Raw genomic sequence first — 24,957 nt, 5'->3', positions numbered from 1 at the left:
CTGTTTTTGAGGTTGCCCAATTCCTCTAACATCGAGCACCTGGGATTCGTTTGTCTTTGGACGGCCAGGGTGTGCGAGTGTAAGTTTTTCTGTTTTGCAGATTTGCAAAGGCCAACACACTGCAGTATACATACCAACTTGCGCTGGGCTCTTTGCCACTGCTCCTTCACCTCTTTCCTGCGCTTTTCATGTTCTTGCCGTCGCATGTTGATTGGCTGCAAATAAATAAGTCAATATCAGAACTTTGTATTTTTTAAATATTTGTGATTTTATATAATTCATAAGACTCCCAAAGCACTATTATCTGCCTGTGCACTGCGCAAAACAACATTGGCTGTGTCTCAGTAATATAACTTTTTGTTACCCAGGATCTATTCTTATATTTGTATTTAGGCCTGAAGTGGTGCTGTATTATTTTATTTTATAATTATAATTCTTTCCAATAATAAAGATGATTTATTTTGGCAAAATATATTAAGGGAGCTTCCAGATATATGCATAACTGTAAACATGTAGACATTCAGAACAGCAATTAGTAGGTACACCTGTCGGAAAACTGGGGGTCCTGAAACTCCGTACAATCCAATACTTAGTATGGTTCAATATGTCAGAGTGGGATCCAATCTTTGGACTTGTACTGGATTATAGTGAAAAAAAATGTGCATGTGCCCATATGAGCTGCTGTCTGTTTAAGAAAACCGACATAGAAAGAAAGAGATATAGATATAAAATAAATCCTCACTGTTTAGGAGACAAGAGAACCATTTTCTCTGAAACAGGGACACAATTATTCCTTTTTGTTCTAAGCTCCCTCTTTTCTAAGACTAGCTATGTTATGGCTGATGGGCACATTGGTTGAAGATGATGTATGATTTACCCATCAACATAGATGGCGATGTTGCACAAATACAATTGTTTGGCCCATGCCCTGAATGAGCAGATCTTAATAACTTTCAGAATGGACCTTTATCATTCATTTTATTTTTTTATTTTCCTGTGGCATCTTTATATCTTTCCTCCGTCCAACATAAATGCATAAATTACAATTATGTATGTCTTTAATATATCCACATACCTGCAAGAATGTTTGATGCTGAAGAGTTAGTGCTGTGTGAAGTATGCCATGTCCATGTTCTAAATCCTGCTCCAGAGCTACAGAATAAATGGACTGGAAGGGCATGTGAGTCTGAGGGTGGAAACACATGACATACAAGGTGAAAAGCACACCTATTTTTTTAAAATGTAGTCATATCATTCCAGTCTGTCTTCTCCATGTTATCCATGCTTAAACTCTTACTCCATCTACAGTAAGATCCACCACCAAAAGTAACGAAAAAAATATATAAAACAAATACAAAATGTTTACACAGTTGATACATGGTGTAAATATTGCAATAGGGTTTAATTTTTTAGTTTTTGTGGTTTTGAATTATTTGGCCTTTTGTGCAGCAGCTCTTTAGTTCGGAAAATAAGTAGTTTTCTGGTTGCTAGGGTTCAGTATAGCTTAGCAAACAGGCAGTGGTTTAAACGAGAGACGGAAATATTAATAAGGCTAAAGCCAGACGGGGCTGAAATCAGCCTGCTGAAATCCGCAGGCCGATTTTAGCCCCCGACCGCTCACAGAATTCTTGCCAGAACAATTGGCATGATAGTGTAATAATCAGTCTAGTAGCATCAGCTTATAGGAAATGCAAACTAATTTTCTGCTTGATGGTTTGCGAAAAACCCTAAGCTTAGTTTCTCAACAACAGCCCAGAGCATGTGCAGGTTCACTGACACTATTAAGAAAATCCATGATGGCGAGCTCCTGTGACAACTTTGAAGACCTGGATCATTACTGCTATAGAGATGCTGAACCTTTAGACTGCTTTAGACTGGTGCATTAAGCTCATTATATAAAATAAGGCATTGCTAGCCTTATTATTCACAGGCCCGGATTTGTGGAAAGGCCACCTAGGCCCGGGCCAAGGGCGGCAGGATTTTAGGGGGGCTGTCCAACTACACCCACATTGGTTAAAAAACACTGGGGATGCACTGGAGATACAATCATTTTTTAAATTTCCCATGCACCAATCCCCATTGCAGATAATCCAGATAATGAAAATTTGTCCAGATAATGAAAATTTGTCCAGATAATGAAAATTTGCACAAATAAACAGGAGGGTACAGGGGCGACGAACGGCAGTGGGCCTAGTGGCGCCCGCTATGTAAATCCGCAAATACTAACAAACAAATTATTCTTAAACTGAATTAGTGAACATAATGTATTTGTAACATGTGTAAGTTTTGTCTACCTAATAAAAAAAAACTCAGTTCTTGGTGGTGGACAGTTGAATCCAACTACATATGTTAATAGCTGTCTATGCCACCAATTAGATGGCTGGTACATGCTAGGGGAATAGTTATAATGCTGAATAGAATAGAATAAAATAAATCAGACACTCTTCATTCCAATTGAGAATTAAAAGCTGCCTCTTACCTCCTGGTTCAGCGTTCCTTTGTATGCATTAACCAGTTTCTGAAGTCCTTTGGCATATTCCATCTCTAAAATAAAAAGAAATAATTGAGGGAACACACATAGCTATGTGTCGAGAGAGAATTACAGCAGTAATTTCAAAACCATTGGGAGCAGATGAATATGGAAGCGGATGCTAATAGAAATGTACCCCTGCTTGTGTGGTTTTTAGTGTACACAAGCAGTGGGCATAAGTTACTTATTTTATTTAAATGTATTTATTGCAACTCATAGCAACCAATGAGTTCTTTCCATCCAGTTCATATAGTAAATAGAACCTGATGATACAAACTATGCAATTTTGCACCTGTCATTGCGCACACGGGGTCAGTTTTTAATAGAAAAGTTTCAAGTGTACGTTTGCTGCCTAAAATTCGCCCCATGTGCAATTGTAAGTTGTTCAGCAAGACATGCCTCGATCAAAGATATAATTTTTTTTGTTTCTATTTATAGCTCATTCTATACACTTTCTCTGTGTACTGTATACTGACAGATTTTTAACCAAGTCCACAGGACATGGGTATGACACCTATGATTCCCTATGAAGTTTGCTTTTAATATAGTGGAATATAACACTGTTAAGGAATTCATATTGAACGATTCCAAGGCAGTACAGGAAAAGAGTCGTTAGTATCTAAAACTAAGAAGGGGCTTGAAAGAGCAGGAAGAATGAAATAAATAAATGTGGGAAAGTGCCATTAATCCATCAACTCACCCAAAATGGTTCTCTTCTCTATATAGCTGCTCAGATCTTTCAAGTATTTTGCCATATTTTTTGCATACAGAAGAGCAGCTTGGACACCCCCATCACTACGCTGTAAGATCACATCCACGTCTTCTCCTAAATGGCCCCCTAAAATAATAAATTTATAATATCTGATGTATTATTCTGTTTATTGTTTAGCAAAATCCTTCTGGACACAACAAAATATCCTCCTAATATGCAGCCCTTTTTAGACAAAACAACTCCTGCATTGCTCACCTGCTTCCACATACTCATGAGCACTAGGCAATGCTCCCTCACCCCCAGACAGACCACCACACAGACTTTCCATTGACTGCTGGAACAAAGCGCAACACTAAGGGTTATACGTGGAAAAGCCATACATGGGAATATGAGACATCTGAATGTGTTTCTTGTATAGTATATTGTTATGAATTTAATGTCAAGGAAAAGGTTTACTGGAGAAATTCAAAGATGGCTTATCCAGTCTGTAAAAAGTGTAGATTTGGTTCTACAGAAGCATAAATCAGGGGTGATATTGGATTTACAAAACAGTGTATAATTTTAGAGCCATGGTTCAATGTAGAAGCAACCAGGGGACCAATACAGAGAAAAACTAAAGAACCAATAGAACTGAACATATGGCTAATCACCTGACTCTGGTCCCCAGGAGGCAAAGATAACAAAGTGCTGCTGTCCACCTCCCCCATAAGGAATTCTGAGATCCTGGAAGAGAAAGAACAAATTAGTAGGGTGACAAAATACACCCTTAGATATAAAGGCCAAACATTTAGATTAAAGGTCTAATATCCTCTCTTACGTGCTGCTGAAGCATACGGCCATGCTTTCCAGTGCTTTTTCAAAGTCACGCTTATCATTTTCAATGCTGGATTCATAGTGGAAACCTGTGGAAAAAAGCATTCAAGTGAAGAAAGCAGTATGGCGATTGCCTTACAAAAGAGCATGAGGTGTGCAGAAGATGATGCAGAAATAGGTATGAAATTAGGATGCCTTTTGGATCAGTAGGAAGATTTGGTAAGCTTAGTAGAATATTAGATTAAATGAAATTCCTCAAACAAGGCTTTACTCAGGAATTCTGGTAAATACAAAACATTTTTTCTGTCTGCTTGCCTTAAGTAAAGGTTGTGTTGAAATGAACCAGTATTTGTTTTAAATTCCTACTGACCTTTAACCTTCGAGATGAGGGTACCAGCTGCAGTCAGAGTCTCTACAGTGTTGAGCAGTGGGTACTTGTTAATCACTTGGCGGAGAAGTCTCAGTGCTTCCCCAAGACACTCATGTGCCAGAGGTCGTCTTGTCTCTTTAAGCTCTGTTGGTCACAAGGTGAGAATTATAGGATTAGTAAACTATTAGGATTAGTAAATAGTAAATTATTAAACTAAATACTCACAACAATTAACTCAATTATTGAGCGCCAGAAGTCTGCAAGTCTGTATCTTAAAAAAACATTTGCATATAAGCATTTATATATGTACTGGATGTCATACAAAGTAATCAAATGCAAAATATAGCATATTTGGTGGCCTAATGTTTTTAATGTACCAGGCAAATTATATCATATACATGTCTGAGGGCTGTACTTATTTTTAACTGTTGATACTGTACAATGACCCAGATGGAGCTGTTAAGAATGCTGGGGAGCACCTTTTTCCGGCTAGACAAATTAGTTCCAATTCGTAAATACATGGTGTCCTGTTAACAAACAGCAATACAAGCTTTTTTTTTGCAGAAGGTTTGATACTTACACAGCACTTACTAATACCCACCTTACTTCTTTGATGTATGCTACGGCTTTTTTAGAACAAAGTTTCAAGCCTTACAGTGAACTATACTAAATTGGAAGCTCTAAATATCAATATATTAATATTATAAATAAGAATATATTTACCTGTTTATATTGTTAAGCATATTGCAGTTTTTTTAAAACTCTTCTAAAACCTTGCATCACAAATATTTGGGAATCCATTTTACCCTCAATAAATACAATATCTACTAAATAAGATATCCTGGCTTGGACAGATGACTACGCAAAATATTATACTTTCCTTACCTTACGGAGATCTTGTGATTACACAGAGCACTATTTTTAAAATCCTTTCAGTTATTACAGGGTTTTCAAAGAAACTTTCTATAAAGCTAAAAGATGCAAAGGTTTTAGATTGCCTCACTTATTGATATTTTGTCAGGTCTTTCAACTGATCCCCATTGCTCAAATGTATATGCCTGAGTCCCCTTTCTTTGGCTGCCTTTTAAATACCCATGACAAATGTCTAAGAATGTTGGGACCCTGGGCCCTTTATATTTGCTATCAAGGACTTGACATGTCCTTACTTTCTGTATATACATGCACGTTTCAACCAAACTTCAGGTATGCCTATGTTTTCTCTTCTCTTAATATGACTAGAGAATGCTCTGTAATGTACTTATTCTTTTACTGTTAAATGTTTTGTTGCCATTGTCTATTTTTTGAAAACGTATATTTTCAAAATAAAGCAAATCCCTTCGTCAAACTTTTTCCCTACTAAAGGATCTACCACCATGGACAACTCCCATTTCCCCCCATGTACTTAATATTTTATACTAACATCCTGCTGGACTGTCCTGGCCTAATGTATAAGAAAGATTCATTTTAAAAAAAAAAGCAAAAAAAGAGCACATAGCTTACTTTGCAAATATTTATTATCAATGGAAGACAAGCAAATCAACCATTGTCATAGGAATAATTTGCAACAGAATAAAGGATGAGGACTTTGACCTATAAAGCTTGTGACACATTGAAAGATCTTGCCAAGCAAGCGTATTCCAGACATGCCCACCTTGAGGACAAAGGGCCAAACTATCAGATCACAATGGCAGGAATGCAGGCCATACAGATGAGGACTACATCAATGAGCCCACGCAGTCCTCATCCTAACTGGATTTCTAAACCTGTTCAGTCAATACAGTATCTGACAGAACTCAGTAGGGCAGGCCCTTGGAGCCAAATTGGCAGCATAAGTATACCCATGTATGAACACTTTAACAGGGGTGCCCAAAAGGTAGGTCAGTAACCCAGCATTTCCCACATACATCACATTATATTATGCTGCTGGGTACTTCCCTCTGTAAACTGCAAATATGCAGTTCATTGCAAATTATACTTTGTTATACTTAACTGTATAATTATAAGAAAATATATAAAGTGTAACAAATAGGCTGCAGTTTTCTTTTATGTAACTATGCACATAAGTTATGGAACAGGGTACACAGATGGACAGAACATATTCTTAGTATTCCTACTTAATAAGTAACCTCGCTCATCCTATAAATCAATTGTTAACTATGTATTTTATGTTTGGTATATAGAATTAAATGAACTATGTAACTATGTAACCATAGTCAAGGTTGGCAACAATGAGCACAGTGATTTCAGATAGTTTGTTTCATTATTTATTTGTTTTAAAATAAATGAAACTAGGATCTTCACAACTATACTTCCTAGGCAGTGTGGCATACCCTGAGGTATGATTGCCACTGGCATAACCTCAAATCTTCTCTATTTCTCCTAATCATCCTATCATGTTGTGTTATGATTGAACACTGAATATATTGAAAAAAAACATAAAAAAAGAACATTTGATAATTATATTAAAATCCAAAAAGAAGAATGTGAATACAAAAGTGAATGGTCAAGAATTCCGTTCTGTAAATTACAAGGTTGTCCTACAGTATAGCAGGAAAAATAATAAATAAAAAGGGTGGGAAAAAAGTGCGCCAGCACTCCTATAATAAGCAGCAGGTAACAATCCAGCTGCACCCAGAGTGATGCCCTGAGCTACTCTTGGGCCATAGTGTAAACTGGGACTTAATGATTTAAATATACACTGTATCATTATATATCATGAATATATTATATATAAGGCCATCTTAATATGCCAAGCTATAGGGTAATGCTATGTAGGGTAATGCTATATAGGGTAATGCTATAAAAGGTGCAAGGTCTGCACCATGTGTTTGAGTGCTTTCATATGTTTCTACATTTTATTGAGAATGTGACAACATAGTATTCTTGAGTACCATACAATAGAAAAGTTTATACAAAACAAGCAGGTGGCAGTAGATAAAGTGTATCATAAGGGAATTATTGTCTAAATGTGCATAAGCAACTATGTAGAGGCAGAGAAATTGGGAGAAAGTCAGATAGAATGTGAGAGAGGATTTAAAAAAAAGGGTGCGGCCGTAGCAAAGTCTTGAATGTGTATACAGTGACAGATTAATGACGTGCCACCCTAGGCTACATCTACACAGGCCCCCCTTCAAGGCTACTGTTGGGGCTGGATGCTTACATATCCAGGCACTTGTGTACCTGAGCTCTCTACACTGGGTTGGGTTGGTGCACCCCAGTGATATCACTGGATCTGCACATACTGTATCTGGGCATGCACATTCGCCTTGCCAGCCTTCTTCTCAAAGCAGGTGCATCTGAGCAGACCCAGCAGCACAAATAAAAATAATTATTAAATGAAAAAAAATAAATAATTGAAAAAACCTAGACGGTTCACTGATAGCACTTGGTGCCTAGACTATAGGCCTGTGCATTAATCCACCCATGTGCTTATATGTGAAGCAGTAATACGTGAGATGCAGAGGAGCAGATCAATAGAAGAGCAAGCTGTTTGGTGATTACTTGGAGATAAGTTCAGAATGGGAGAGTAGAGCAAAATTGTAAATTGCCGAGCAGGGGAACTCAAGCTGGATGTGATGTTGCACCAAGTGAATATGGCAGCTGCTATCCTAAACAAACAGAGAGAGCTTCTAGAGCTGTTTACTCAGGTATGGTAAAACATTCTACAGAATAAATATAGTGTTATAGCTGCACTATTGTGGCTAATCTATTGACTATAAACTTCTTCGGTACCTTTCCTTCTCCTTTAAATGAAGAGTCAGTAATGTAAATTTTATCCTGAAAGGTAGTAAAAGCCATTGCAGAGACTGACAGAGAAAGAGCAGTTAATGTGGTGCCTGAGCCTGGCAGCTGCATTCATAATGGACTTGAGCAGTGGCAGTCTCTGGTAGGGAACGCTATTCAATAGACAGTTAAAGTACTCAAGATATGTTAATATTGAGGACATCTAGTGTGATAAACATAAAAAAAAGTATGTGAAAAATCTAACAAAAAAAAGCATTGCATTTCCCCCCATATACTTACAAGCATAGTAAAAATGTTATGGATTGTACCTCTTGCTGCTGTAGAACAGGAAAAAGCGAAGATCTGCTAGAGGAAATAGCACTCATGCTGCTGTAGCTCTATGATAAAGCTCTTATGGTACACTGTGCGCTTTTTCTTTTTTTAATGTGTGGAATATGATTAGACAAAATGAAACGGATTCTTAGAGGGCCAATTTGTAAAAGGTACCAGTTTCTAAGATTATGTGTGAGGCAAGTTTGATTTTCCTGCCAGGGTGGGGACCACATGTGTTGATTCGGTGCACTCGCCAACGGTCTGCCACAATCATAATCCGACTGGCAACCTCATACGAGTGGATCTTTACATGTATGGCCAGATTAAGGCTGTTTTGTGGACAGGGACACATTTAGCAATCAATCAATTACTAGGGAATGTTGGATAGCATGTAATGGCTAATAGTAGCCTATGAAGTTACAAGTCAAACAGTTGATGAGGTGAAACATATACAAGGTTCATTAATACCACACGGTCATTTATTAACACTGGGCAAATATGCACATAGACAGTAAGCCATAGCAAACCAATCAGTGATTAGTTTTCTAATATAAAACCAAAATTTTATCATCTACATTTTATATGTTCCTCCTCATTAACTGTTTGACTTGCAACTTCATAGGCTAATATTAACCATTATAAGCTATCAAACATTCCCTAATAATTGATTGATTACTAAATGTGTCCCTGTCCACAAAACAGCCTTAATCTGGCCATATACTGTATGTAAAGATCCACTTTTTTGGTGAGATCTCCAGTTGGATTTTCAGCATTCCTCTGTAATTGATTTCCCTACATATATGCATGAACTAACTGCACATATGATGGCAATAGGGCCTGAAAACATATTCAGAATGTCTCTATATATATTCTAGTAAACACTTCAACCCAGGCAGCATTTTAACCTGGGCTCTAATTCTTGAGCAGTTTAAGGACAAACTGGTTCTGAAAAAAGTGTTGACTAAACATGAAATGGTAGTAAGCAACTTAGACAGGTTGCGTCATGTCTTGTTTTCTAGTAATATTTATTCACACTATTTGTAAACACCTGGATACGTGATCCTAATTGTGTTGTTTTTCACCATGCTGAGTGTAACTAGAGGCAGCTTGTCATCATTAATAACAATTTGCCACCTTACAAGCCAAATTAGCAAGAACTACAAGTTTGACTTTGAGTGTCATAGAAGAGTTGCTACAGTAGAAAAAAAGATTGAATCACTGGGCTATGTCAAGTTCTTAGGCCAGGTTTTGATCCTGGTTAGCACAACTGAGAATCACTTTTAACTTACTAAGCACAGACCATTTCCTACCATGTTAATTAATTGCTGCTAATTGTAATGAACATTTTCGTAGCAGGCACCAGCAAAAATGTTGGAATTCTTGGAATAAAACCAAGCCTTGCTTTGAGTCTGCTTTAGCACTATGCACATTGCAATTGCATTGGTAAATGAGCCACTAATTATTCCAGAGAGATATTTCTTCATTTAATTGAATACTGATAAATTAATGTATGCATTTATATTTATGTGAATTCAATATTTAATGAACGGAAATTTGCATAAGCTAAATTAGGCATTTTCAGCCAAAACACATTAAACACATAACCGGTTTTCTCAAAAATGAAAAAAATCGCAAGTAAATGACTCCACGTGATTCTTATGCAGCTTTCAATACATTGCTAACATTGTGGAAGAAGTGGGCGTCCAATCCAAGGGCACAGAAAAAAAAGAGTCAGAGACTGGATGGTTTTGGGGAAGTGTTTGGACAGAAACAACATTGTCTGGAGCACAGTCACACATGATATTTATATAAGCATTTTTGTTTTATTAAAAAACAAAAACAAAAAACAACACACACACACACACACACACACACAAGACCCTATTCTACCCACCACCGGACCCCCTTCAGATGGGAGCTCAGTGAATAAAGCAGTATGGGGAAAGGTCTATAATTACTTAATTTCTCTGTATTCAACTGCATAAGATTTACTTGCATGAAATTACATACAACTCAATTGTGCAGGGAATTACCCATATTTTGTCAGTATATAGCACCTTTAATACATTATTGCAGCTGACGTGCAAATATATAGGCACGGTTTCACCTCAGCACACTGGCCACTCACAGAGGCATATTGTTAGTTAGTTTTATTCATGGTGGGCTGACCTCATGCCATGTGCAGGCCAAAGACCCCAGGCAGCTTCAAATACAGCCTGTTTTGAGAAAGCTGGCTACAAATCTTATCAAACAGCCATTGGGTTGAAAGACTAGATTTGTCTGTTGTAATTTTTTCTATTTAAGAAAAAAAAATACATCCAAAATACAATATAGTTATATTATACACTGCTCAGGTGCTGGACCGCTGACAACAATCCGTTATTAACAAAAACATTTGAAAATATGGACAGGTGCTACATCCAGGGTGCACAGGGAAGTCAGCACTCATAATCTTATTTACAATCGTCTAAACACATTATTTGTCTATCCGGACTGAATGTTCAAAGGAGGCATTAGTAGGTTAAATAGATGTCCCCTGCATCATGGTGCTTAAATATTGACTATACATACGAGGGTCAATCAAACAGAGCTGATCAGTACTAATTGACGTTAATTAGCTTTCTCTCACCCTCCTTACTGAAAGAACTCCTGCTGACTTTCTTTTTTGGTTTCTATTAGTTTCTGCAACAGAGAAAGAGTTCTAGAATACACTGTGCATGGGAATGCAGCTCCAGTATAGCGCGACAGACCTATGCTGAACTGTAAGTAACTGAGTGAAAGGACAATTGGCAAATCTGCAATCACTATGTAAGAATTAAAAGCATATCAAATTAGTTAATCGACAGTTAATGTGAACTGAAACAAACTGTTGGGGAGTTGTGGGTTCTGCTGTCTACCACAAGAGAACCTGCAAGTCTGACATCTCTGAAAAGTAAAAACAACCTTTACCAATGTGCACAGCTTCTTCTTTTATATATAGAGAAAAAAAGAAAAAAGTATGACCCATAGATTTGCACCATCCCACACTGGTTAACTGGATTCCCAAAGCAACAAATTAATGTAATAAAATATAACTTTTATTAAATATATCCTAAAATTGTAATGAGACAAAATAAGGGTAAAGCGTACATTAAAATCAAGGTTAGGTAGGGGAGCTGAAGTAGACTCAAGATCATCAGCTAATAGACGGTATTTGCTTGTCAGAACAATGCGGTTTACGTTCAAAAGTGCGGTGAGGCGCTCTTAGAATTTTAAAACTGTTAGGCAGGGACGGTGTCTTGAGTAACTGCGGGTTTAACAAAACGGAAGGGTGGAAGGGTGGAAGGGTGGAAGGGCGGAAGGATGATGTGGGTAATATCGGCATACTGACACAAGCTGCGCTGCTCCGTGGCTTTGTTACTCTCCAGCCGGCGGTTTGGTCTCATTAATGGAAGGGTGGTGCGGGTTGAAGCCGACAGTTAAATCTGATTAGAGAAGCCTCCTCTCCTTGCCGGCGTTGACGGCTATTTGTAATGGAGTAAGCGGGCGTTTGTTTCTCTGCATGTACTGGACGGTCCGCACACCAAGTATAATTATTTTCTGTCTAGCTAAACAGAGCAGACGGATCTCGCAACTCGGCGGATTCGGTCTCTCTTGGCTTAGAAACATACAAAGTTCATTAAGGCTATTAAAGGATAAGGGACTTCAAACTGCCCAAATAGAGTCAGGTCTGTAGAATTGGAACTTATTCACGGACCAGTTCGGGGTTACACATATAGTACCACTGAACCCTACTTCCACCCGATCCACATATACATGGTGGGTCACTAGTACCCCAAGACTGTGAGTGAAGTCTTGGGTAACTCACCGCACTTTTGAACGTAAACCGCATTGTTCTGACAAGCAAATACCGTCTATTAGCTGATGATCTTGAGTCTACTTCAGCTCCCCTACCTAACCTTGATTTTAATGTACGCTTTACCCTTATTTTGTCTCATTACAATTTTAGGATATATTTAATAAAAGTTATATTTTATTACATTAATTTGTTGCTTTGGGAATCCAGTTAACCAGTGTGGGATGGTGCAAATCTATGGGTCATACTTTTTTCTTTTTTTCTCTATATTTAACTATTAATGACCTTGCACACCACTATTTTTGTTTCAAATCACTATCAATGGGAGGTGCTACCTACCAAACTACCATACCTCTTCTTTTATATATAAAAATATTTTTGCATGCTCCTGTAAGACCTGGTTACACTCCAACTAAAATGGCTTTTTTTTTTTTTTTACAGGAATTTGGCTAGCACTGGACATTCTGAAATAAACTAGAGATTTTTTTCAGATCACGTTACAGTCTAACCTCTTAGTTGTTTAAACACCTTTCAGGGCTGATTTTGACTGATGGCTTTAGATCATCTCAAAAGCAGCAGAAACTAAATTCAGAATGGGTGGAATGTAGTTGGGATTATACTTCTTAATTCTTCTAGTTGTTGCATGGTGGTTTAGCAAGGCAATGGAAAAAAAATTACCTATGCACTTTTAAATCTGCTCCAATGCAGCTTTGCCTTCTGCAGGAAAGTTGAAGAAGGCTGCAACCAATTCTATGTAACAGGGAAAGGATCAGCTGAGAAAGTACAAAACTGCATAGATAATTAAAATACCAACCTTTACAATACTATATCCACCTATAACATACCAGATAAGTGGTGTTTTTTTTGTCATAAAAACCAGGTGACATTTCATAGGAGCTACATTTTTCCCTATATGCCCTCCTCCACTTAAACAAATGCAAATTGCAAAAACATAAATCTCTGTTGCCTCAAAAAAGTAGAGCACCAAATGAAAAGCACACATCAAAAATTTTCTGAATTTGTTAGTATTGTGGGTGGATTTTAAGGTTTATTTTGGCTCAAGAAAATGCAGTCAAAATACCTTGCATTCTAGTTAGATCACATTGTTTTAAATTTGGCATATCTGCCTTGCAACCTCTCAATTTTATGCATCCAATGAAACCTAATTTTGATGGTTTTTTTCCAAACTTCCAAAAAAAAAACCTGTGTAAATTGCATTCTTATAGAAGCAATACATTCACAATTTTGTGGAATATTCTTACACTACTCACAAGTCTGTATATTTGTATCCCAAAAACAGCACAAACTAGGTCTGTAGCTGTTTAAAACCAGATAGACGCTAATTAACAGTGAGTTTAGGTACATGCTGCTGCAGACTGCCCTGGAGTCTGTGGCCTTCCAAACTGTCAGTTGTAAACTGCATCCCCTAAAAAGGTTTCTTTTACTCACCTTCAAGAGGCTGCAGAACTTCAGGAGCTGCATCGCTGGGGTCTCCCAGAATATATTCTATTCTGGAACACAGACACATTGCAAAAGGTGTAGAAGTTACCGGCTACCCAGTCATAACTTTAAGTTTTCAGTAGCACAAGTTAGTTTAGCAGACCCAATGGCCTTCTGTTTTGTAAACACCTCTCCCTAATTCATCGACACCACAAGCAAAGAATATTTCCTTTCTCGTGAAGTGCCTCTCCTTTCATGCTTTTTCAATTTGTCCTCTCCCTCCCTCCTTTCTCCTCTGTTAAGACTACTCTCCCTCCTCCCATGCCCTGCAGGATGCTTTTTGGATGGGGGAGGAAAGGTCTCCTTCCACCTATTCAAAGCAGCATACGGTCAAGCTGTATAAATACAGCATACAATCAGTCAAAAGAGTGTGAGGGAGGGGGCTTGATGAGAGAGATGTTCAAGGGATTATACTAGTTCACATACCAGAAGAGCCAGACCTCCCAGTATGAGAGAATTACATATTTAATGAGTACATCAGTTTAAGGGCATTAAGGACCACATGCGGTTTTATGCCGCGTTTTCATGCCGATTTTCTATGCTTTTTACAAGCATTTTTTAAAAATACCTACTGCTGCATAAATACGCTAGCCTAGTATGCCATTGCCTAAGTTTGAAAACACACTCCCGGAATTGCATGTATTTACATGGTGGTCAGTCTTTTTTAAAAAAATGCTCCTCAAAACGCATGTGTGTCTATGCCCTAAGCTATATTTTGTTGTATGCCTGCCCTGTTGGATACAAGGTGGAAATCACCTTTCGTAAGGAAAAACCACAGAGTTAGTAAAACTGTCCTTGTAATTTTACGAAGGTAAAGTATAATGAATCCCACTGTGAGCTTGTCCTAAAAATCTTCAGTCAAACAGGCAGAAGTTAATGTTTGCCTGCCATAGAAATCTCAAAGTTATGGGGTAATTTTGCATTACAAAGAAAGCAATTACTGTCTGAACCTGTTCTGATGACCTGCAGTTAGAAGGCCACTGTTAAAACAAGCCGGAAGCTCTCCTAATCATTTCCAGTCTAGATATCCTGCATATTTTAGCACACCGCCCTAAATGTGTAATAGTGATCTGGTCAGGAGATCACCATCCATAAACATTAAAAACAGTACGTCTCAATAACCTACAACAAGCATTTACACTTCAAATAGAAGACAAGTAGCATTTGAGCATGTCCTGATGATTTACTATTACTTTTTATAGAGCGACAACAAATTGTGCCGCAATTTACAGAGATTAAACCTCATTCACATTAGTCCCTGTCTCAGTGGAGTTTATAATCTAAAGTCCCCATCACATTCACACACAGGGGTCAATTTTATCAGGAACTGATTAATCTACCTGTAAGTTTTTGGATGTGGTGGTTAAGTGGGTCTTTTATCTCAAAAAAAGAGACCGGTTACCATAACATGTGATTAACATTATCACAGGAAGCAGCTTATTGCTTAAGCCAAGTTGCAGTCAGACTGGCAAGTGTCATATTAACCTATCACTCTGTAATACTTAGCTGTCAATTTGCACTGCACTAGGACATATATTAACCATGTTTGGGCATGCATTTTGGAAGTCTCAGTCCTAGCCCTAAGCTGTTTTCTACAGTGAACAAAATACATTTGGAAGAATACCTGCCAAATGATAGATTTCTCCTGGGCACTCAGCAGAAAAGGGGAAGTGCTTTCTGAAAATGGGAGAGATCAGGGTGAACTGAGGCTGGACTTGGCGGATCAAGGCATAGCTAAAAAGTCTAAATGAAAAGGATTCATACAAGCTCTCCAGCAAACACATGGTTTCCAGGCAGAGGTGATTCTGCTGCTGCTTTATTCCTAATGCTTATTTGTTTTTGTGCTCTGCTGGTGCAGAGAACACAATTTAGAGTTTTTTAAACTATAAATCCAGCTCCAGTCACCATGAGTGGATTATTGCAGTCCCTGGTAACTAGTGTGGCACTGCCACCAGGCAAGTTTCGTAGGTGGGTGGGTTAAATGGTTTCTGTCATGATTTTTATGGTGTAGTTTTTATTTATAAAATGCACTGCAAATAATTCACTCTACCATATACAATTTTATTCCTGAACCAACAAGTTAATTTTTTTAGTTGTAATATTAAGAGTAGGAGCCATCTTAGTTCATTTTGCCTGGTCATGTGCTTTCAGAAAGAGACAGTATTTCATGATAGAACTGCTTTAATTTAGGCTATTGTTTCTTAAAGTCAATGTAACTTAAAGGGATACTGTCATGGGAAACAATTTTTTTTTCAAAATGAATCAGATAATAGTGCTGCTCCAGCAGAATTCTGCACTGAAATCCATTTCTCAAAAGAGCAAACAGATTTTTTTATATTCAATTTTGAAATCTGACATGGGGCTAGACATATTGTCAATTTCCCAGCTGCCCCAAGTCATGTGACTTGTGCTCTGATAAACTTCAATCACTCTTTACTGCTGTACTGCAAGTTGGAGTGATATCACCCCCTCCCTTTCCCCCCCCCCCACAAGCCAAACAAAAGAACAATGGGAAGGTAACAAGATAGCAGCTCCCTAACACAAGATAACAGCTGCTTGGTAGAGCTAAGAACAGCACTCAATAGTAAAAACACATGTCCCACTGAGACACATTCAGTTACATTGAGAAGGAAAAACAGCAGTCTGCCAGAAAGCATTTCTCTCCTAAAGTGCAGGCACAAGTCACATGACCAGGGGCAGCTGGGAAATTGACAAAATGTCTAGCCCCATGTCAGATTTCAAAATTGAATATAAAAAAATCTGTTTGCTCTTTTGAGAAATGGATTTCAGTGCAGAATTCTGCTAGAGCAGCACTATTAACTGATTCATTTTGAAAAAAACATTTTTTCCCATGACAGTATCCCTTTAAGGAGTTACAGTGGGACTCGGATTTATATATTTGAGTGCAAGTCGCATATCTACCAGGAAGCTGTTATCTTGTGTTAGGGAACTGTTATCTCGTTACCTTACCATTGTTCTGCTGATGGGCTGCTGGGGGAAAAGGGAGGTGGGTGATAAAAATCCAGCTTGTAGTGCAGCAGTAAAGAGTGACTGTAGTTTATCAGAGCACAAGTCAAGTGACTCAAGAGGGCACCAGGAAACTGACGATATATCTAGCCCCATGTCAGATTTCAAAATTAAAAATCTGTTTATTAACTGATGCGTTTTGAAAAAAAACATTTTCTCCCATGACAGAATCCCTTTAACTTGCTGTGTAAGAAGTTACAGGTATGAGATCTATGCATTGGTGTTACTTTGGTAGTTCAGAATCGTGGGTCATCCATAATTTCAAGTGTGTTGTTTGTCACACATTAAATCACAGGTCTTTGGAATGTTATTGCCACCAATATACAGTCATGCAGCTAAGTTAGGATCAAGTACAAGGTACTGTTTAATAACAGAACATTTATCTGTACTTTTAATACCTTCTGTGAACTTATTTTTTAGCTTGTTGTGCATCCTTAAAAGTGCACAAAGCCCTTCTTTTATGTCACTTTTATACTCACCAGCCAGAAGGCCTACAAGGTGTAATCATAAGGCGAAGAAGGTTTCCTTTACATATGCCCCCCCCCAATGGGAGCTCAGGGGGTCAGAGCCAGATGGCCACCATCCCTCCTAAGATCTTCAGGGGCATAGCTCATATGGTGCATCTGCACATGCTAAATCCTTGTTTAAAACTGAAGAGTGATGAATATAAGAGAGAGATTAAAGAGAAAAAATCTGACTGATACAAAATGTTATAGGCCTTCAATAAAGCCAGGGCAAAGGATCATATATGCAAAAAAGTGCCCATCTGAGAATTGTGGGCCTTGGTTGCTTTATAGAACTCAGCATAAACACTTCAGTATAACATGTGTGCAACAGGAACTTTTCATAGAGAGCATACACAGGAAGAGGAAGAAGAAAATCACACAGGGTTACAGGTCAAACATGACATCACATTGCTAAGCAACAATAGACCCTCCCTGCATTAAGTAACATGCACTGGAACAATCTCTATCTGTTGTTGTCCAACACCCCTTCTCAACAATATGGAGATTATTCCACAAGATTCATTCTTTCAATCAGTTTCTCAAAATGATCCTTGAGTCTTTGAACAATATCATCACTGTCCCCTTCTTGCTCATAACAGACTAGCACATCATCCACATAGATCAATACATATATCCATCAGTTGGTTTCTTTCTTACTGTAAATACATGTATGTAAGACATTCTGCATTGCTTCTGGAAAATCCTCCATGTAAAAGGACTTGATTTATTTTCTCATTCCAGGCTCTGGCAGCTTGTTTAAGTCCATATAGGCCCTTCTGAAGCTTGCATACCAAATCTATGGTTTCTGGATTCACAAAACCAGGTAGTTGTTCCAAGTATAGGTCTTCATCAATTTCACCATAAATAAATGCAGTTTTCCCATCTAGGTGTCTTACTTGCATACCTTTGCTGACTGCCATACATAAGAGAGTTCTCACAGTTGTATGTTTCACTACTGGTGCAAAAGTTTCATCATAGTCCTGATTTTTGAGACTAATCTTGCCTTGTATTGCTCAACTTCTCCATTTGCATTGTATTTCACTTTAAATACCCGCTTACAACCTGTTGCTTTGTGACCCTAAGGTAACTGAGTCAAAGTCCATGTTTCATTTTTGTTCAAGGAATCAATTTCCTCTTGTGCTGAAACTTGCTATTTTTTGGCTTTACTTTTTGGTAGCTGATCTCTTCCCAGGAGTTTGGTTCAAATATTTCTTGTGTGTAAGCTTGGTATCTGGGAGCTGGTATCCCTTTTGTGGTGTGGGTTGACCTTCGCAGTTCAGTTTCCGCTGTGGCATTTGGTTGTTGAGGTGTACTTTGTGAATTTTCCATCATGTGCTTCATAGAGTCACCTGTTTTAGCAAGTGGCTCTACCCCAATTGTCACAGACACTGTTGCTGTCTCTCCAGAGGATTCAGGTATCATGGTTTTTGATAAGGAAGACTCGTCAAAATATACGATGGGGCTTACTCTCACTTTGCAGGTTTTAGGATTTAGCTTTACTTTGCTCACTGTCAGGGCCGCCATCAGGGGGGCACAGGGGGTACCATTGTACCGGGCCCGGGCCTGTAGAGGGGCCCGGCTGTGTTACATTTTTCAAATAAGCCAGCCCCCCCTAGCAGCGAAGTTCATGTGCCGCAGCGCCGCTGAACCCGAAGCTTGACTTAAATACCAAAGCCGTGCTTAGAACTACTGTTGCTGCTCAACGCTGCTCATGCTACTCAGTTCTCGGATCGCTACGCTCTGTGAGGCAAGGTTACATTCTCTCCAGTTCTTCCCGTGCTGCTGCTGCCGAGGGTGAGGCTGACGTGGGAGTGGAGAAGCAGGGAGGGAGGGGGAAACATTTAACCCTGTGACTCCATCTGTGAAGAAGAGTTAGCCACTCTAACATTGGCACTGGGAGCCTCTCTTTCCAGCATGTAAGTTCCACACCAATTTTTTTTTTTAATTTTATTAAACCCCTGGACAATTTTTTTTTTAAACATTCTATGGGTCCCCTGACCACCATTGTTATAGTAGAAACTTCTATGGGGGGCCCTTGTGCAAATCTTTTTTAATGTTTAGGGGGGCCCTGACCACTAATGATTTTTTTTAAACTTGTAGGGGGCCCTGACCACTAATGATTTTTTTTTAAACTTGTAGGGGGCCCTGACCACTAATGATTTTTTTAAACTTGTAGGGGGCCCTGACTACCAATTTTTTTTAAAAAAAAAATTTAAGGGGGGCCCTGGCGCCAATGTTTTTTTTTAACTTATAAGAGGGGCCCTGACTAGTCACCACCAATAACTTCTTTTAACTTGTAGGGGGGCCCTGACCACCAATAAAACTTTTATGTGGGACCCTGGCTGCCAATTTTTTTTTTTGTGAGTGAGGGGAGTTACTGTTTTTAGCACTGGTGTTTGTGTGGACGTTTTACTGTGGAGTGGGCGGGGCCAGGGGGCCCAGAAAATTTTGCTGTATGGGGCCCCGTGATTTCTGATGGCGGCCCTGCTCACTGTATCCAACCAATACACCTTCTGTAGCTCTGTCTCCCAGTTTGTGGCATTTTTCACTTTGGAAGTGCTCATATGCCTTGTAACCAAATTTTCTCAAGTGATTTACACTAGGTTTCTTACCATTCCACAGCTCGTAAGGGGTAGCTGCTATAGATTTTGTTGGTAGACGGTTTTGTAGGTATGTTGCTTTTTTATTACTTCTCCCCAGACTTTGTTTGGGAGGTTGGCATCATTTAGCATACACCTTGTCATCTCTACAAGTGTGCGATTCTTTCTTTCTGCTACACCGTTCTGTTCTGGAGTGTATGGAGCACTTGTTTGATGTTGAATGCTTTGTTCCTTTAGATATGCTTTAGCTTCAATGCTTGTGTACTCCCCTCCATTGTCAGATCTTAGTGTCACAGGATTGCGCTGAAATTTGTTTGTGGATTCTGCTATATACTCCTTGAGTGTTTCACTTTTGCAGTTCATTAGATATACTTCTGTATATCTGGAGTAATCATCTATGAAAGTCACAAAATACTTGTTTCCAGCTGGGGTCTGTGTTCTCATTGGTCCACATACATCACTGTGAATCAACTCTAAGGGTTGACTTGCCCTGCTCTGACTTCTTTTAGGTAGTGGTAACCTTTTAAATAGAAGCTGTGTAGATCCGCGCTCTGCCTAGTAATCCTTTCCCATTTGCATGCATCAATCCTCTCACAAAGATGTACCAATCATCCCAGGATATCCACTTTTAACTGAAAGAGAGGAGAGCACTCAAACGCAGATTAACTGCTTGTGATTATTTATTATTCATGCTGCTTTACACGACATGTGTTGCCCTTTCTCACTTGAGAAATTACCGTAATAATCAGCCCTATAACATAAGCTTATATGAGACAAACCTAATCTTTTGCTTGAAAATTTTATAAACTTATGTGCTTGTCACTGACACTCCTGACAAAATTCAAGATGGGGAGCTCCTTTGAAAATATAATTGTTCACTACTACTATAGAGATGCTGAACCTTTATGCTGGAGCAATAAGTTCAGTAGATAAAATATGGCATTTCTAGCCATCTTAAAAAATGACTCTAATGATCACTAACATTAAGATTGATGAATGATTAAATAGAAGAACATGCAGTAACCTGATTTTCTTGTAGAATAATGCAAGAGGAGGCATTTCCTGCAGTTATTCTAGACACTGCTGCATGTAAAAATATTTTATATACACAATCCCAGTGACTATTTTCAGGAGATGTATCGCCCATGGTAGTGCAGAATTCCCACTGTTGCAAACTCTCCTCGAAACAACCATTTGAAATTCGAAGTTTTTTTTATTCATTCCTTCACTCGAGCTAAGTATATGGGCCCCTGAATTTATAACCAAGGAAAATAGCTTGATAACCAGCATGCATATCACATGTGGCATACTGCCACTCACCCATGTATGAGGAAAGGATGCCTCAGTAGATTGTATTGCACAAAGTATCTCACTTCTGGAAAGACTGCTAAGAGTTCCATCCCATACTTTTGTGCTATATGGTATTTTTCTTGCAATGTATATATTAGACAGCCCTTAACAGATGGTATGACACTCATTTGGCTAATCCGCAAGAGAAAAAGGTAAGCGCAGGGGGTCCTTCAGGGAGCTGTGGCTCAGCAGAGGGGCAGGAGGGGGCTTTGCGTCTGAGGCGGGCTTGTGTACACTGCTTGTGTGTGTTTGTGTTGGCAGAGTATATAGTATGCAAAACACCTGCCTGTACAATAACTGTATCTGAAACCAAGAAATAAAGACTTTTTCCAGCTTCTTTTTCTACCGTTTTTACAAAATTTAAGTTTATAAAGCTGGCCATAGACGCAAAGATCTGAAAGTTCCTCGATTCGTACGATTTTTGGACCGTGTGTGGAGAGTCTCGACATTTGTCCGGCGGACGTTTCAAACCTTTCAATAGGGATGTCGCGGACTGTTCGCCCGCGAACTAATTCGCGCGAACATCGACTATTCGCGTTCGGCGAATGTTCGCGAACGTCGCGCGACGTTCGCCAATTTGGGTTCGCCTTAGCTGGCGCTTATTTTTGCCCTCTCACCCCAGACCAGCAGATACATGGCAGCCAATCAGGAAGCTCTCCCTCCTGGACCACCCCCACACCCCCTGGACCACTCCCCTTCCATATATAAACTGAAGCCCTGCAGCGTTTTTTCATTCTGCCTGTGTGTGCTTGGAAGAGCTAGTGTAGGGAGAGAGCTGTTAGTGATTTGAGGGACAGTTGATAGTAACTTTGCTGGCTAGTAATCTACTTGATACTGCTCTGTATTGTAGGGACAGAACTCTGCAGGGATTTGAGGGACATTTTAGGTTAGGTAGCTTTGCTGGCTAGTAATCTACCTTCTACTGCAGTGCTCTGTATGTAGCTGCTGTGGGCAGCTGTCCTGCTGCTGATCTCTCATCTGCATCTGTTCTTCAAACAACTGCCACCTAGCTGTCTAAATATCAATAATAATACCGTCTCCAGAAACACCACCCGAGTGACGTTTTTCAAGCAGCAATAATATATTCCGTATCCAACGGCTGTAGTGTATACGTTGACCTTGCAGGCATTATTTGCCCAGTCTTTAACCAAGTGCCACCTAGCTGTGTGAGCTTTTTCACATTCCGTGTCCAGAAACATCACCTGAGTGACGTAGTGTGATTTCTGCCCTTTACAGCACAAAACGCAGCGCTGTGTCAACAATGGATTTTTCAGATACATTTTTGCCCTTGATCCCCCTCTGGCATGCCACTGTCCAGGTCGTTGCACCCTTTAAACAACTTTAAAATCATTTTTCTGGCCAGAAATGTCTTTTCTAGCTTTTAAAATTCGCCTTCCCATTGAAGTCTATGGGGTTCGCGACGTTCGCGAACTATTCGCATGTTTTGTCGCAAGTTCGCGAATATGTTCGCGAACATTTTTTCCGCCGTTCGCTACATCCCTACCTTTCAATTGCAATTACATTTAAAATAATTGAATTTTTTAACATATACAGAAAAGTTACTTAGAATTAAAGGGATACTGTCATGGGAAAACATGTTTTTTTCAAAACACATCAGTTAATAGAGCTACTCCAGCAGAATACTGCACTGAAATCCATTTCTCAAAAGAGCAAACAGATTTTTTTTTATTCAATTATTTTGAAATCTGACATGGGGCTAGACATTTTGTCAATTTCCCAGCTGCCCCTGGTCATGTGACTTGTGCCTGCACTGGTGCGTTTTGAGAAAAACAGTATCCCCATGACCGTATCCCTTTAAAAGATTACTGTTGGCTGCGGGTAATATCTCTGCATTTATTGCCGATTGTACGATTTTCAGTGGGACTGTCACTAGCTTTGTCGGACATAACTATGGTACAATTGCTGTCAGGGGCAGAACATCGGCTGATCTGTTCTTTTGTACTGTATTTGATCGGAATGGTTAGTGGCAGGTCGGGAGATGGGGAAGTCCGATCGTACGTTGATTCGTACGATCAGATCTTTGCGTCTGTGGCCAGCTCATGTCTGGCAACCCAGTAATTGAGGTGCAGATTCTGAACTGTTTCTCAGCAGCATCTGTGGAATATTAGCAACTATTGTATCAATTATAACAGCTGCCTTTAATGAAACTCAGGGATCCTGCTCAGTAGGGAGAAAGAAATGCATCAATTTAGAATAGTTTTACAGAGTCGACGACCCCCCCCCCTCGCAGAGCTGCTTCAGAAAGGCATAAAAAGGTGAAAACCTTTAAACTTCAATATTAGCCAAACAGAACAGACACAGAAACTAATTGGAACAAGTCTGGTGAACTATCTGAAAATAACTGAACTAAAAAAAAAATGTTGGAAGGTGAGCAACCATTTTAAAACTTTAAATCCACTGAAATTACTGTCCCCCTGTGCCTCCCTGATGGCAACCCTAATCACACATTCAGGTAGTTAGTAATCTTCTGGCATTTGCCACACACAGACTGCCATATGGAGGAGAATTCTTATCACTCCAGGCAATGTGTTTCCACTGCTCCTAGGATTGCCACCTGGCCGGTATTTTACCGGCCTGGCCGGTATTTTACCGGCCTAGCCGGTAAAATACCTGCCAGGGCCGGGGCCGGTATTACAAATTTACCGGCAATGTAGCTGCCGGTAATTTGTAATACCTATAACAAAAGCCCTTGGCACTTCGGCAGAAATTTACCTGTCCTTCGTCTTCTGCCCCTCTCGCGATGGGGCCCCGGCCCTTTCGCATCACGACACACGCGGCTCCGCCCCTTTTTACATCACAACCCACCCATTTACCTGTGGCCCCATCCCTTTTTACGTCACGGCGTTACCGCCTACATCACTGGCCGGTAAAATATTTTTAAAAAAAAGGTGTCGACCCTAACTGTTCCAGATGTTCACTCTACAGATTTCCAGCCATGGGGTTATTACATCCACCCTACAAGTTACTAGGGGCAGCAAAAATCAATTGCGCTCTGAGGACTAGATGCAGCCCCCGTCAGCATCGGCTAGGCCACCTCAGGGTGACACTGATTGCCAGAAAGGCCCTTGTTCCAGCCAACACTTGGAATTGTCGTTTTAGGATACTTTTAGTCAAAAAGGCTGAGGGTTCAACATGTTCCAGCCTAATCCATGTCCACACTTATAACCAGTCTCTCTCACTCGTCATACAGACCTGCTTAAATCACCAGTCTTAGGAGACCATAAAACTGCGATAATCAATTGAACTAAAAAAAACAGTGATTTGCATTCTCTAACCCCAGAAATATCTTCTCCTATGGATAACCAGCACATGGGATTCTAGCTGAAGTTGAATCACCAGAATGAGAATGCTTGGAGTTGTCTTTCAGCAACAGCTGGTAACAAAGGTTTACTGTTGCTAACATGTATTGTTGGCTGCTCTATAACATAGACAACAAGATTTTGAGATTAGATGTATGTCCTTACACTGGAGTAAAAGCCTGTGTCTCTAAAAGGCATTATAAGATTATATTACTTAAGAAAAGTAGTAGGTGAAAGTAAATGGTTCCTTTTCCTCCACACCTTTGTTCTAAAGTCATGAGGTGCAGAACACAGCCAGAAACCAGACAAAATGAGCATGAAGAGTTGAGCATTTGTGC

At 39.4% G+C, this 24,957-nt stretch overlaps 1 protein-coding gene across 4 annotated transcripts in view; it reads right to left on the bottom strand.

The window, feature by feature from the left end:
* Nucleotides 1-24,957, bottom strand: part of arhgap45.L (Rho GTPase activating protein 45 L homeolog) — a 60,647-nt gene that overhangs the window by 7,049 nt on the left and 28,641 nt on the right. Inside the window, exons 1-9 of one of the 4 annotated variants that reach the window (XM_018246402.2) lie at nucleotides 13,766-14,158; nucleotides 4,426-4,569; nucleotides 4,060-4,144; nucleotides 3,893-3,965; nucleotides 3,498-3,576; nucleotides 3,231-3,368; nucleotides 2,480-2,544; nucleotides 1,076-1,186; nucleotides 135-215 (exon numbers count right to left, since the gene is read on the bottom strand). In XM_018246402.2, coding sequence (XP_018101891.1) covers nucleotides 135-215; nucleotides 1,076-1,186; nucleotides 2,480-2,544; nucleotides 3,231-3,368; nucleotides 3,498-3,576; nucleotides 3,893-3,965; nucleotides 4,060-4,144; nucleotides 4,426-4,569; nucleotides 13,766-13,844 — 855 coding nt within the window. In that variant the 5' untranslated portion in view covers nucleotides 13,845-14,158. 4 annotated transcript variants of the gene reach the window in all.

This window comes from Xenopus laevis, chromosome 1L (assembly GCF_017654675.1).
Source record: "Xenopus laevis strain J_2021 chromosome 1L, Xenopus_laevis_v10.1, whole genome shotgun sequence".
Lineage (NCBI taxonomy): Eukaryota > Metazoa > Chordata > Amphibia > Anura > Pipidae > Xenopus > Xenopus laevis.
This window is presented reverse-complemented; position numbering and strand designations above follow the sequence as displayed.